The following is a 14,577-nucleotide window of genomic DNA, read 5'->3' on the forward strand; positions in this document are numbered from 1 at the left end:
ACTCGGTTATTGCCATATTTTTTGACCTTGAGAAGGCATATGACACAACTTGGAGGTATAATATTTTAGCCCAAGCCCACTCCTTAGGCCTTCGAGGCAATCTACCATCCTTCCTTAAGAACTTTTTAACTGACAGGCATTTCCGTGTTCGGGTTAATAATGTGCTCTCCCCGGACTTTATCCAAGCTGAAGGTGTCCCCCAGGGATGTGTTCTGAGCACAACACTTTTTCTCCTTGCTATTAATGATTTGGCCTCTAGTCTTCCATCAAATATTTGGTCATCACTCTATGTTGATGACTTCGCTATTGCCTGTGCAGGCGCTGACTGTCACCTCCTTACAGTTTCTCTCCAGCATGCAGTCGACCGTGTTTCCAATTGGGCCACCACACATGGGTTTAAATTTTCCAGCACTAAAACCCACCAAATCACTTTCACTAGACGCTCTGTCATCTCCGATCATCCTTTGTACCTCTATGGCTCCCGTATCCCTGAACGTGATACAGTCAAGTTTCTGGGCCTCCTCTTTGATCGTAGGTTATCCTGGAAACCTCACATTACCTCTCTGAAGGCAACTTGTCACAGCCGGCTGAACCTTCTTAAAACCCTTGCTCATCTTTCGTGGGGAGCTGATCGTCGAACCCTCCTTCACCTACATTCCACCCTTATTTTATCGAAACTTGATTATGGTGACCAGATCTATTCAGCGGCATCTCCTGCTACTCTCTCTAGCCTTAACCCCATTCATCACCAAGGATTACGTTTATGCCTTGGTGCTTTTCGCTCTTCCCCTGTCGAAAGCCTCTATGCAGAAGCGAACGTTCCATCCTTATCCGATCGCCGTGATGCCCATTGCCTGCGCTACTATGTACGCTCTCATGATCTCCGCAATCCTTCCATTTATAGAATGGTCACTGATATTAGTAGACATTCTTTATTTGTTCGCCGCCCCTGCTTACTCCGTCCCTTCTCTCTTCGCCTTCATTCGCTCTTGTCTTCTCTTCAACTACCACCTTTCTATGTACATGTAGCATCTCACTTTTCCCTACCCCCCTGGGAAGTTCCAGCTGTTCGAGTCTGTTCTTTCTCCCTCCCTTGCTCGAAAGCCCAACTGTCTACGGTCGCTTCCCGCTCTCTTTTTCTTGACCACTTTCACTCTCATTCTCATGCCATTGCTGTGTACACAGATGGCTCTAAGTCTTCTGATGGCGTAGGATTCGCAGCAGTGTTTCCGGACAGCGTCGTACAAGGGCATTTACTATCTTCAGCTAGTATTTTTACTGCTGAATTATATGCCATCCTTACAGCACTTATCCGTATTGCATCTATGCCTGTGTCATCATTTGTGGTTGTCTCAGACTCCCTTAGTGCTTTACAGGCTATACAAAAATTTGATACACCTCACCCCTTAGTCCTCCGTATCCAACTTTGGCTACGCCGCATCTTTACTAAGCATAAAGATATTGTTTTTTGTTGGGTCCCTGGTCATGTTGACGTACAGGGCAATGAACAGGCAGACACTGCTGCGCGGTCAGCAGTACATGACCTACCAGTTTCTTATAGAGGTATTCCATGTACGGACTATTTTGCTGTAATATCTTCCCACCTTCACACCCGTTGGCAACAACGTTGGTCTACTATGCTCGGCAACAAACTTCAGTCTATTAAACCGAGTATAGGTTACTGGCCGTCTTCTTATCACCAGTGTCGAGGTTGGGAGACTACTCTCTCCCGTCTTCGCATTGGCCATACTCGTCTTACTCATGGATATCTCATGGAGAGGCGTCTTGCTCCTCTCTGTGAGAATTGCCAAGCTCCATTATCAGTCAGCCACATTCTGTTGGACTGCCCACTTTATCAACGAGCACGCAGAATTTACCTCTGTCGTCGTCTTCGCCCCGCTGCTCTCTCTTTACCTTCCCTTCTCGCTGATGGACCCACCTTTCATCCGGACTCTCTCATTGACTTTTTGACAACGACTGACTTACTTCACAAATTCTGATACTTTCAGCCCTTTCTACTTGAATCTCTTGCTACCCTCTACCCCCGTACTATCCCCTGCCCCGCTGTTTTCTGTAACTTGCTGATCATCCCCCCTCCCTTCTGCCATCCAATTCCCTTGCTTCCTTCCCTACCCTGCAGCGCTGTATAGCCCTTGTGGCTTAGCGCTTCTTTTTGATTATAATAATAATAATTTCATTTAGGGAAATGATCAACGTAAAGCCATTGCGTTTGCCTTTTTTTTTCTCGAGTAATGGATGAAATTCATCGTATTTTAATTTTAAAAACTGTTTAAAATAGAGAGGGAAGAATAACGTTGTTTGGGTTTACCATAATTAAGTATTTGTAGTTCATACTAAGTTATGAAGCTGCGTATTGTGACAGTTTATGACCACGAGCAGTATAGTGAAGCATTCATCACTGCTAAGATGGTGAAGCAACCATCACTGCTAAGATGGTGAAGCAACCATCATTGCTAAGATGGTGAAGCAACCATCACTGTTAAGATGGTGAAGCAACCATCACTGCTAAGATAGTGAAGCAACCATCACTGCTAAGATGGTGAAGCAACCATCACTGCTAAGATGGTGAAGCAACCATCACTGCTAAGATGGTGAAGCAACCATCACTGCTAAGATGGTGAAGCAACCATCACTGCTAAGATGGTGAAGCAACCATCACTGCTAAGATGGTGAAGCAACCATCACTGCTAAGATGGTGAAGCAACCATCACTGGTAAGACAGTGAAGCAACCATCACTGCTAAGATAGTGAAGCAACCATCACTGCTAAGATAGTGAAGCAACCATCACTGCTAAGATAGTGAAGCAACCATCACTGCTAAGATAGTGAAGCAACCATCACTGCTAAGATAGTGAAGCAACCATCACTGCTAAGATAGTGAAGCAACCATCACTGCTAAGATAGTGAAGCAACCATCACTGCTAAGATAGTGAAGCAACCATCACTGCTAAGATAGTGAAGCAACCATCACTGCTAAGATAGTGAAGCAACCATCACTGCTAAGATAGTGAAGCAACCATCACTGCTAAGATGGTGAAGCAACCATCACTGCTAAGATGGTGAAGCAACCATCACTGCTAAGATGGTGAAGCATTCATCACTGCTAAGATGGTGAAGCATTCATCACTGCTAAGATGGTGAAGCAACCATCACTGCTAAGATGGTGAAGCAACCATCACTGCTAAGATGGTGAAGCAACCATCACTGCTAAGATGGTGAAGCAACCATCACTGCTAAGATGGTGAAGCAACCATCACTGCTAAGAAGGTGAAGCAACCATCACTGGTAAGACAGTGAAGCAACCATCACTGCTAAGATAGTGAAGCATCCATCACTGCTAAGATAGTGAAGCAACCATCACTGCTAAGATAGTGAAGCAACCATCACTGCTAAGATAGTGAAGCAACCATCACTGCTAAGATAGTGAAGCAACCATCACTGCTAAGATAGTGAAGCAACCATCACTGCTAAGATAGTGAAGCAACCATCACTGCTAAGATACTGAAGCAACCATCACTGCTAAGATACTGAAGCAACCATCACTGCTAAGATAGTGAAGCAACCATCACTGCTAAGATGGTGAAGCAACCATCACTGCTTAGATGGTGAAGCATTCATCACTGCTAAGATGGTGAAGCAACCATCACTGCTAAGATGGTGAAGCAACCATCACTGCTAAGATGGTGAAGCAACCATCACTGCTATGATGGTGAAGCAACCATCACTGCTAAGATGGTGAAGCAACCATCACTGCTAAGATGGTGAAGCAACCATCACTGCTAAGATGGTGAAGCAACCATCACTGCTAAGATGGTGAAGCAACCATCACTGCTAAGATGGTGAAGCAACCATCACTGCTAAGATGGTGAAGCAACCATCACTGCTAAGATGGTGAAGCAACCATCACTGCTAAGATGGTGAAGCAACCATCACCACTAAGATGGTGAAGCAACCATCACCACTAAGATGGTGAAGCAGCCATCACCACTAAGATGGTGAAGCAACCATCACCACTAAGATGGTGAAGCAACCATCACCACTAAGATAGTGAAGCAGCCATCACCACTAAGATAGTGAAGCAACCATCACTGCTAAGATAGTGAAGCAACTGTCACTGCTAAGATAGTGAAGCAACTGTCACTGCTAAGATAGCACAGCAACCATCACTGCTAAGATGGTGAAGCAACCATCACCACTAAGATGGTGAAGCAACCTTCACCACTAAGATGGTGAAGCAACCATCACTGCTAAGATAGTGAAGCAACTGTCACTGCTAAGATAGCACAGCAACCATCACTGCTAAGATAGTGAGGCAACCATCACTGCTAAGGTAGCAAAGTAACCATCACTTCTAAGATAGTGAGGCAACCATCACTGGTAAGATAGTGAGGCAACCATCACTGGTAAGACAGTGAAGCAACCATCACTGGTAAGACAGTGAAGCAACCATCACTGGTAAGACAGTGAAGCAACCATCACTGGTAAGATAGTGAGGCAACCATCACTGGTAAGACAGTGAAGCAACCATCACTGGTAAGATAGTGAGGCAACCATCACTGGTAAGACAGTGAAGCAACCATCACTGCTAAGATAGTGAGGCAACCATCACTGGTAAGACAGTGAAGCAACCATCACTGGTAAGACAGTGAAGCAACCATCACTGGTAAGACAGTGAAGCAACCATCACTGGTAAGACAGTGAAGCAACCATCACTGGTAAGATAGTGAGGCAACCATCACTGGTAAGACAGTGAAGCAACCATCACTGCTAAGATAGTGAGGCAACCATCACTGGTAAGACAGTGAAGCAACCATCACTGGTAAGACAGTGAAGCAACCATCACTGGTAAGACAGTGAAGCAACCATCACTGGTAAGACAGTGAAGCAACTGTCACTGCTAAGATAGCACAGCAACCATCACTGCTAAGATAGTGAGGCAACCATCACTGCTAAGGTAGCAAAGTAACCATCACTGCTAAGATAGTGAAGCAACCATCACTGGTAAGACAGTGAAGCAAACATCACTGGTAAGACAGTGAAGCAACCATCACTGGTAAGATAGTGAAGCATTCATCACTGGTAAGATAGTGAAGCATTCATCACTGCTAAGATGGTGAAGCAACCATCACTGTTAAGATAGTGAAGCAACCATCACTGGTAAGACAGTGAAGCAACCATCACTGCTAAGATAGTGAAGCATTCATCACTGCTAAGATGGTGAAGCAACCATCACTGCTAAGATGGTGAAGCAACCATCACTGCTAAGATGGTGAAGCAACCATCACTGCTAAGATGGTGAAGCAACCATCATTGCTAAGATGGTGAAGCAACCATCACTGCTAAGATAGTGAAGCAACCATCACTGCTAAGATGGTGAAGCAACCATCACTGCTAAGATAGTGAAGCAACCATCACTGCTAAGATGGTGAAGCAACCATCACTGCTAAGATGGTGAAGCAACCATCACTGCTAAGATGGTGAAGCAACCATCACTGCTAAGATGGTGAAGCAACCATCACTGCTAAGATGATGAAGCAACCATCACTGCTAAGATGGTGAAGCAACCATCACTGGTAAGACAGTGAAGCAACCATCACTGCTAAGATAGTGAAGCAACCATCACTGCTAAGATATTGAAGCAACCATCACTGCTAAGATACTGAAGCAACCATCACTGCTAAGATAGTGAAGCAACCATCACTGCTAAGATAGTGAAGCAACCATCACTGCTAAGATACTGAAGCAACCATCACTGCTAAGATAGTGAAGCAAGCATCACTGCTAAGATGGTGAAGCAACCATCACTGCTAAGATGGTGAAGCAACCATCACTGCTAAGATGGTGAAGCAACCATCACTGCTAAGATGGTGAAGCAACCATCACTGGTAAGACAGTGAAGCAACCATCACTGCTAAGATAGTGAAGCAACCATCACTGCTAAGATAGTGAAGCAACCATCACTGCTAAGATACTGAAGCAACCATCACTGCTAAGATAGTGAAGCAACCATCACTGCTAAGATACTGAAGCAACCATCACTGCTAAGATACTGAAGCAACCATCACTGCTAAGATAGTGAAGCAACCATCACTGCTAAGATGGTGAAGCATTCATCACTGCTAAGATGGTGAAGCATTCATCACTGCTAAGATGGTGAAGCAACCATCACTGCTAAGATGGTGAAGCAACCATCACTGCTAAGATGGTGAAGCAACCATCACTGCTAAGATGGTGAAGCAACCATCACTGCTAAGATGGTGAAGCAACCATCACTGCTAAGATGGTGAAGCAACCATCACTGCTAAGATGGTGAAGCAACCATCACTGCTAAGATGGTTAAGCAACCATCACTGCTAAGATGGTGAAGCAACCATCACTGCTAAGATGGTGAAGCAACCATCACTGCTAAGATGGTGAAGCAACCATCACCACTAAGATGGTGAAGCAACCATCACCACTAAGATGGTGAAGCAACCATCACCACAAAGATGGTGAAGCAGCCATCACCACTAAGATAGTGAAGCAACCATCACCACTAAGATGGTGAAGCAACCATCACCACTAAGATGGTGAAGCAACCATCACCACTAAGATAGTGAAGCAGCCATCACCACTAAGATAGTGAAGCAATCATCACTGCTAAGATAGTGAAGCAACTGTCACTGCTAAGATAGCACAGCAACCATCACTGCTAAGTTAGTGAGGCAACCATCACTGGTAAGATGGTGAAGCAGCCATCACCACTAAGATAGTGAAGCAACCATCACCACTAAGATGGTGAAGCAACCATCACCACTAAAATGGTGAAGCAACCATCACTGCTAAGATAGTGAAGCAACTGTCACTGCTAAGATAGCACAGCAACCATCACTGCTAAGATAGTGAGGCAACGATCACTGCTAAGGTAGCAAAGTAACCATCACTGCTAAGATAGTGAGGCAACCATCACTGGTAAGATAGTGAGGCAACCATCACTGGTAAGACAGTGAAGCAACCATCACTGGTAAGACAGTGAAGCAACTATCACTGGTAAGACAGTGAAGCAACCATCACTGGTAAGATAGTGAGGCAACCATCACTGGTAAGATAGTGAGGCAACCATCACTGGTAAGATGGTGAAGCAACCATCACTGCTAAGATGGTGAAGCAACCATCATTGCTAAGATGGTGAAGCAACCATCACTGCTAAGATAGTGAAGCAACCATCACTGCTAAGATGGTGAAGCAACCATCACTGCTAAGATAGTGAAGCAACCATCACTGCTAAGATGGTGAAGCAACTATCACTGCTAAGATGGTGAAGCAACCATCACTGCTAAGATGGTGAAGCAACCATCACTGCTAAGATGGTGAAGCAACCATCACTGCTAAGATGATGAAGCAACCATCACTGCTAAGATGGTGAAGCAACCATCACTGGTAAGACAGTGAAGCAACCATCACTGCTAAGATAGTGAAGCAACCATCACTGCTAAGATAGTGAAGCAACCATCACTGCTAAGATACTGAAGCAACCATCACTGCTAAGATAGTGAAGCAACCATCACTGCTAAGATAGTGAAGCAACCATCACTGCTAAGATACTGAAGCAACCATCACTGCTAAGATAGTGAAGCAACCATCACTGCTAAGATGGTGAAGCAACCATCACTGCTAAGATGGTGAAGCAACCATCACTGCTAAGATGGTGAAGCAACCATCACTGCTAAGATGGTGAAGCAACCATCACTGGTAAGACAGTGAAGCAACCATCACTGCTAAGATAGTGAAGCAACCATCACTGCTAAGATAGTGAAGCAACCATCACTGCTAAGATACTGAAGCAACCATCACTGCTAAGATAGTGAAGCAACCATCACTGCTAAGATACTGAAGCAACCATCACTGCTAAGATACTGAAGCAACCATCACTGCTAAGATAGTGAAGCAACCATCACTGCTAAGATGGTGAAGCATTCATCACTGCTAAGATGGTGAAGCATTCATCACTGCTAAGATGGTGAAGCAACCATCACTGCTAAGATGGTGAAGCAACCATCACTGCTAAGATGGTGAAGCAACCATCACTGCTAAGATGGTGAAGCAACCATCACTGCTAAGATGGTGAAGCAACCATCACTGCTAAGATGGTGAAGCAACCATCACTGCTAAGATGGTGAAGCAACCATCACTGCTAAGATGGTGAAGCAACCATCACTGCTAAGATGGTTAAGCAACCATCACTGCTAAGATGGTGAAGCAACCATCACTGCTAAGATGGTGAAGCAACCATCACTGCTAAGATGGTGAAGCAACCATCACCACTAAGATGGTGAAGCAACCATCACCACTAAGATGGTGAAGCAACCATCACCACTAAGATGGTGAAGCAACCATCACCACTAAGATAGTGAAGCAACCATCACCACTAAGATGGTGAAGCAACCATCACCACTAAGATGGTGAAGCAACCATCACTGCTAAGATAGTGAAGCAACCATCACCACTAAGATAGCGAAGCAACCATCACTGCTAAGATAGTGAAGCAACTGTCACTGCTAAGATAGCAAAGCAACCATCACTGCTAAGATAGTGAGGCAACCATCACTGGTAAGATGGTGAAGCAGCCATCACCACTAAGATAGTGAAGCAACCATCACCACTAAGATGGTGAAGCAACCATCACCACTAAGATGGTGAAGCAACCATCACCACTAAAATGGTGAAGCAACCATCACTGCTAAGATAGTGAAGCAACTGTCACTGCTAAGATAGCACAGCAACCATCACTGCTAAGATAGTGAGGCAACCATCACTGCTAAGGTAGCAAAGTAACCATCACTGCTAAGATAGTGAGGCAACCATCACTGGTAAGATAGTGAGGCAACCATCACTGGTAAGACAGTGAAGCAACCATCACTGGTAAGACAGTGAAGCAACCATCACTTGTAAGACAGTGAAGCAACCATCACTGGTAAGATAGTGAGGCAACCATCACTGGTAAGATAGTGAGGCAACCATCACTGGTAAGATAGTGAGGCAACCATCACTGGTAAGATAGTGAGGCAACCATCACTGGTAAGACAGTGAAGCAACCATCACTGCTAAGATAGTGAGGCAACCATCACTGGTAAGACAGTGAAGCAACCATCACTGGTAAGACAGTGAAGCAACCATCACTGGTAAGATAGTGAGGCAACCATCACTGGTAAGACAGTGAAGCAACCATCACTGGTAAGACAGTGAAGCAACCATCACTGGTAAGACAGTGAAGCAACCATCACTGGTAAGACAGTGAAGCAACCATCACTGCTAAGATAGTGAGGCAACCATCACTGGTAAGACAGTGAAGCAACCATCACTGGTAAGACAGTGAAGCAACCATCACTGGTAAGACAGTGAAGCAACCATCACTGCTAAGATAGTGAGGCAACCATCACTGCTAAGATAGTGAGGCAACCATCACTGGTAAGACAGTGAAGCAACCATCACTGGTAAGACAGTGAAGCGACCATCACTGGTAAGATAGTGAAGCAACCATCACTGGTAAGACAGTGAAGCAACCATCACTGGTAAGACAGTGAAGCGACCATCACAAGTAAGATAGTGAAACAATGATCACCAGTAAGATAGTGAAACTGATCATTAAGATTGTGAAGCAGTGGTCAGTAAGATAGTGAGAGTTTACTCTGCCATGTTTTTGTATTTTTTCTGGCAAATATTTGGGTAAAGATTATAATGATTGTGTTAATTTTTTTGCTTTAAAATCGAATTAAATTTTGGTGGGAATTGGCCAATTTACTGATAGCCAGAGCAGGAGAGTTAGAGAAAGATATAAGCATCTGTTGAGAGAAAGATAGGCTAGAGAGAGTACAGGAGGGCCTCACTTATACCGCAGGTTAGGTTCTGGCCTACTGCTGTAAAGTGAGATATGGACGTTTCCTGCCTGCCTGCCTTCCTTCCTTCCTTTCTTCTTTTTTTTTCTCACTTTCAAATGCATATCCTACCATCCGACTTACGACCTGCTCGACATATGACCACTCGACTTACGACCGTGTTTTTTATGCCAAATTTCTGGGAAATAAACAACTATTTGTGTTGTACACAGTGTTTATCCTAAACCTTACAGTATAAAATACAGTACTAACAGCATAAAAAGTAAAGTAAAACATGAAATACCAAAATAAAACAATAAAGTTCAACTTACGTCCATTTCGACTTAGGACCTGTTTCTCAGAACCGAACTCGATCGTATTTCGGATGGTAGATGTAAAAGCCTGATAACATGTTTGCAATATCATATATTAATTGAGCAATAAAGCTAGGCCTACAACATGCATATGCAGTACACACATTACTTACCTGAAAATATTTTCATAGCATAATTATAGTGAGTGGTGAATATATTTATTGTATTAAGCATGAATCAGTGAATAATGGGTAGAATTGAAAACCACTGCATTAGCGATATGCTTTAAAGCGAAGCACTGTGTAGGTATTGAGAGGTCAAAGAGGAATGGAGTAAATTCATGAATACAGTGCTAGAGGTAACAACAGAAGTGTGTCAGTATAGGAGTGTGAGAGAGAAGTGATTAGTGTAATGATGAGGTAAAAATGGTGGTAAAGGAGAAAATTTAGTGTAGGAAAGTCTGTACATTATAGAGGTGATAGGTAAGACACATGCACAGCTCATCTTGGTTAATGAAATTTTTCACCTACTTAGCAGGTTTCCTTGAGTTGAATACACAGATGAATTACAGTCCTTGAGACATTCAAAGAAATGGAGAGGTAGTCTGGGGTAATCAGTCCCTCGTATGTTGCTGTTCGGAGGCTCATTTGAATTGTGATATCTACACACTTTTGGCAGAACTACTGTTCAATAAACAGATAACCTGCACATAGGAGAAAGAAACTTATGACTCCATTTCGGTCCAACTGGGACCTGTCTGTGACTATTTAATGGTCCAAGTCAGACCGAAACGTCATCATAAATTTCTTTCTCTTGTGTGTGGGGTTATTTGTGCATTCCTGTTATGATATTGTGCCTTTTTATTTACTGTTGAATGAATGAAGGCAAAAGTGTTTTATTTTTTGGCCACCCTGCCCAGCTGTGAGACTGCCAGTATGATTAAAAAATTGCCAATATAAAAATTTTGTGTATTACTTTTGTTTCTTTTAATTGATTTTTTTTTATTTTACAGTTTCAGAGACATGGAAGTCGCACATCACAAGAGCGATTTGTAAAGCCCATTGCCCCTCCCCCAAGTAGTTCTGCTCTACTGGCCACCCCAGCCTCTCATCACCCTACATCTAGCACATCAGGATCATCTAACTCTACTCCTCCACATCACCCTCCACTTGTGCCAGCGCCCCAGCTGCCTTCATCTCCACATCCAGTGGCTCCACCATCCCCCATGGATGTGAGCCGCAACTGATTGAGAAGCCTCTGGGTCAGCACTGAGGTTCCTGTGGGGTTTCTGGAAAAGTTGCTAGCAGCCTTTCCGTAGGATTTCTAGAAAGGCTGCTAGCTGACTTTTTTTGCCCTGGTAGACTTGGAGTTTTTCTCCATATTGGTGAGTCTTGATGGTCATATTTGTTGTGAAAAATGTGATATCATGTTACTGACATGGGCGAGAAAACCAGAGCTGCAAAGATGGTGGTTGTAGCTTGAACTAAACTGAACAATATATGCCACAATTTTCTGAGAAAAAGTTGCATAACTGGATTCTTGTATTGTTGAGGTAGTTGCAGTTGCTTTGTGGCAATTATTGGAGTTTGTTGAGCCAATTATGTGATATATTTGAGAATATGATAAAGTGAGTAAGAGTCAGATGAGAAGATTATAGAAGGAAATGAAAAATCTGTGGTAGCATAGTAGTTTTTAGGCATCTATAAATAAAGTGCTACATGCCCTCCCTCTGTCGATTGTGATATCAAAACTACCGATGTGTTGGGTTAATATTCAATGCTGTCTTAAGTAGACGTTTGTGCTGACTTGTTCTACTTGAAAGAGGTGTCACTTGCTGTCTTAAGTAGACATTTGTGCTGACTTGTTCTGCATTAAGGAGGTGTCACTCATGCTTCATTTGATCTTGACACAGTTGATTCTACTTGACTTTTTATACATTAACTCATTTATGCACAACAATGTTAATGGAATTGGTAGAGGTATGTTATCTTGTTAGTATTGGTCTAGTTAACTGTGACATGGTTAATGGAAGTCATGGTGTATACAGTCACACCCACAAATCATGCAATTCCATTGCCCAACATATTTACTGATGGGCAACTCACAAGTACTGTATGTTTCATTATTCACTAATTTTTTAATTTAGTTTGTTATAGTGTGGCCCTTAAATTAAAAACTAGACACAGAATTTCATTCCCAATATTTATGATGGGCTTCCCATGCCTAAATCTTTCCTTTTTCGGTCATTCTTTCTTATGAATGTCAACATTAATGAGGTTTAAGCAATAATATGGAAAAAGATTTGGTATCTAAAACTCAGAACAAACTCAAATCTGAGAAAAATTTATGCGAATATAATTTATTCTTTGGTCTAGCAGAGTTGCTTGACCTGGGAATGTGACCCAAAGTAATTTGTGAATGTGACTGTTCTTTTTGATACTGCGTCTCCTTGTTATTTATTAAGACACAAGAAGAATGGTAATCTGATGCATCGAGTGATATTATGTTTTGGTTTGTTGTTTCTTCTCCATTTATAAATTTTACCGTTTATGCAATTAGCTATAAATGTTGAGTATGAACTGACATAGCTCAGTGTAATGCACTCTTCAGGGCTATGGTAGGCTCATTATTGTTTCAATTATTAATTGCTGTTTGATGCAAGAATTATAATTTTGAGTCAATACGCTTTTTATTGAACTCGGATTGTACAGCATTTTCAATGTAATGGAGTGATTGGGACTCCACCTTGTGGTCTGAAAATTACCATCTTATCACACTACCCACTCAACTACAGAGAAGACCACCAGAATACTGGCTTAAATCCCAGTCACTCTACTAAACTGTTCACACTTGTTCGTTAGGAATTTTCGGCACATGTACAGCATACGTTTAGAGAAGAGTGAGAGAAAAAAGTCGTCATTTCTGACATGGTACTCTCATATCTTCATATAAGTTTAAATATTTTGCAGTAGAAACCTGCTTATATGGGTAGCACCATACGTTATTCTCATTACTGTTCTTGGAGTTAATAAAAAGCATTGCCTATATTTTTGGACACTGCAGTGGGATATAGCAGCTGGCTTTGCATGTTTACAAAGACTTAACAACAGAGTACAGGAGGTCTCCAAGGTACACACTCTTCAAGTTACATACAACCACACTTAAAGACACAGCACTTAGGAACCACGTACAGTTTTCGCAGCCATCAGTCTGTTGTTGTAAATGGTGTGGTGATGACAATAGGCTCTGAATGAAGACACTTGTGTATAGTTGATGACATTAAGGGAAATACTTCACCTTGAATGGCTTAATAAGGACTGATGAAGCCACTTGTGGCAAATTGTTTCTTTTTATAAATGTCTGGAACTGTACACAAGTGTCTCTACCCACATGCAATTGTAGTGCAAGCATGTGTAAAACATCTTCTCTACTATTGTTTTCTATTGTTCGCAAGTTGAAACACCACCGAGACAACTTGTTTTGTAAGTTGAAACACCACAGACACAACTTCTTCATAAATTGAAACACTGGGGGAGACCAGTTGTATATTGGGAACCTCCTGTATAATTTTGTTAAAAAATTGAAGTTGAACCTATTAACCTGTGGAATAAAATACTGCATGAGAGTTCAGTGACTTTGTCTTTTTTTTTTTTTTTAAATAATTTTGTAAATAAAATGGCAAATTTATTTTACCAGTAATTGTTCATGCAAATAATAATGAAATTATGCATTTGTGTGTGCATGCTTGCTCACGTTTCAGTAAATATGTTAAATGATTGAACAATCCTGCATGTAATGTCTGTACATAGTTACATTTTTTGTTTCTTTGAATCTGTATAGAAGGATGTGAGTCTTAACTCTAGGTTCCTTAAGAAGAATACCTTGATATTAGTAAAGGGCTCTTCATTCAAGGAACTGGAGCCATCAGCCCATCCCTATGATCAAACTTAATTGCCTTCCACTCCCCCAGGCACTGTAGAACCTCTGGGGTTTAGTGCTTCATTATAAATGTACAGTAAACCCTCTATATTATGGACTGATGGGGGTGTCTGTTATATCAAAATAACATTAAAAAAAATATCAATACAAAGTACTTAAGTACTCTAATGTGCACCTACTCCTCTTCAATGAAGGGGGGGGCTTCTTCATGCGGTGAAGAGGGTTTTGCTCTGAGAAATTGACCTCTTCAAGGGGGGCTCCTTGGCGTGGTGAAGAGGTTCTTGGTCTGAGGAATTAGCCCTGTCGGTCTTCTTCCTCAGACCGAACCTAATTACCCCCCATTCTCCCCTCCCCTATCCCATCCTCCCTATCCTCCCCTTTTTCCAATCCTCCTCACCCCTCCCTTTTGCCCTTCCTCTTTTTGGCCTTTGGGATTTCTCCCACAGGTG

The 14,577-nt window shown here is 42.5% G+C and overlaps 1 protein-coding gene across 2 annotated transcripts in view; it reads left to right on the forward strand.

Annotated features, from left to right (window-relative positions):
• LOC128694169 (coiled-coil domain-containing protein 6-like) overlaps positions 1-13,814 on the forward strand; it is a 50,625-nt gene extending 36,811 nt beyond the window's left edge. For both annotated transcript variants that reach the window (XM_070093829.1, XM_070093828.1), the window contains exon 4: positions 11,202-13,814. In XM_070093829.1, coding sequence (XP_069949930.1) covers positions 11,202-11,435 — 234 coding nt within the window. In that variant the 3' untranslated portion in view covers positions 11,436-13,814. The remainder of the gene's footprint in view (positions 1-11,201) is intronic.
• Positions 13,815-14,577: the final 763 nt, after the last annotated feature.

This window comes from Cherax quadricarinatus, chromosome 43, assembly GCF_038502225.1.
Source record: "Cherax quadricarinatus isolate ZL_2023a chromosome 43, ASM3850222v1, whole genome shotgun sequence".
NCBI lineage: Eukaryota > Metazoa > Arthropoda > Malacostraca > Decapoda > Parastacidae > Cherax > Cherax quadricarinatus.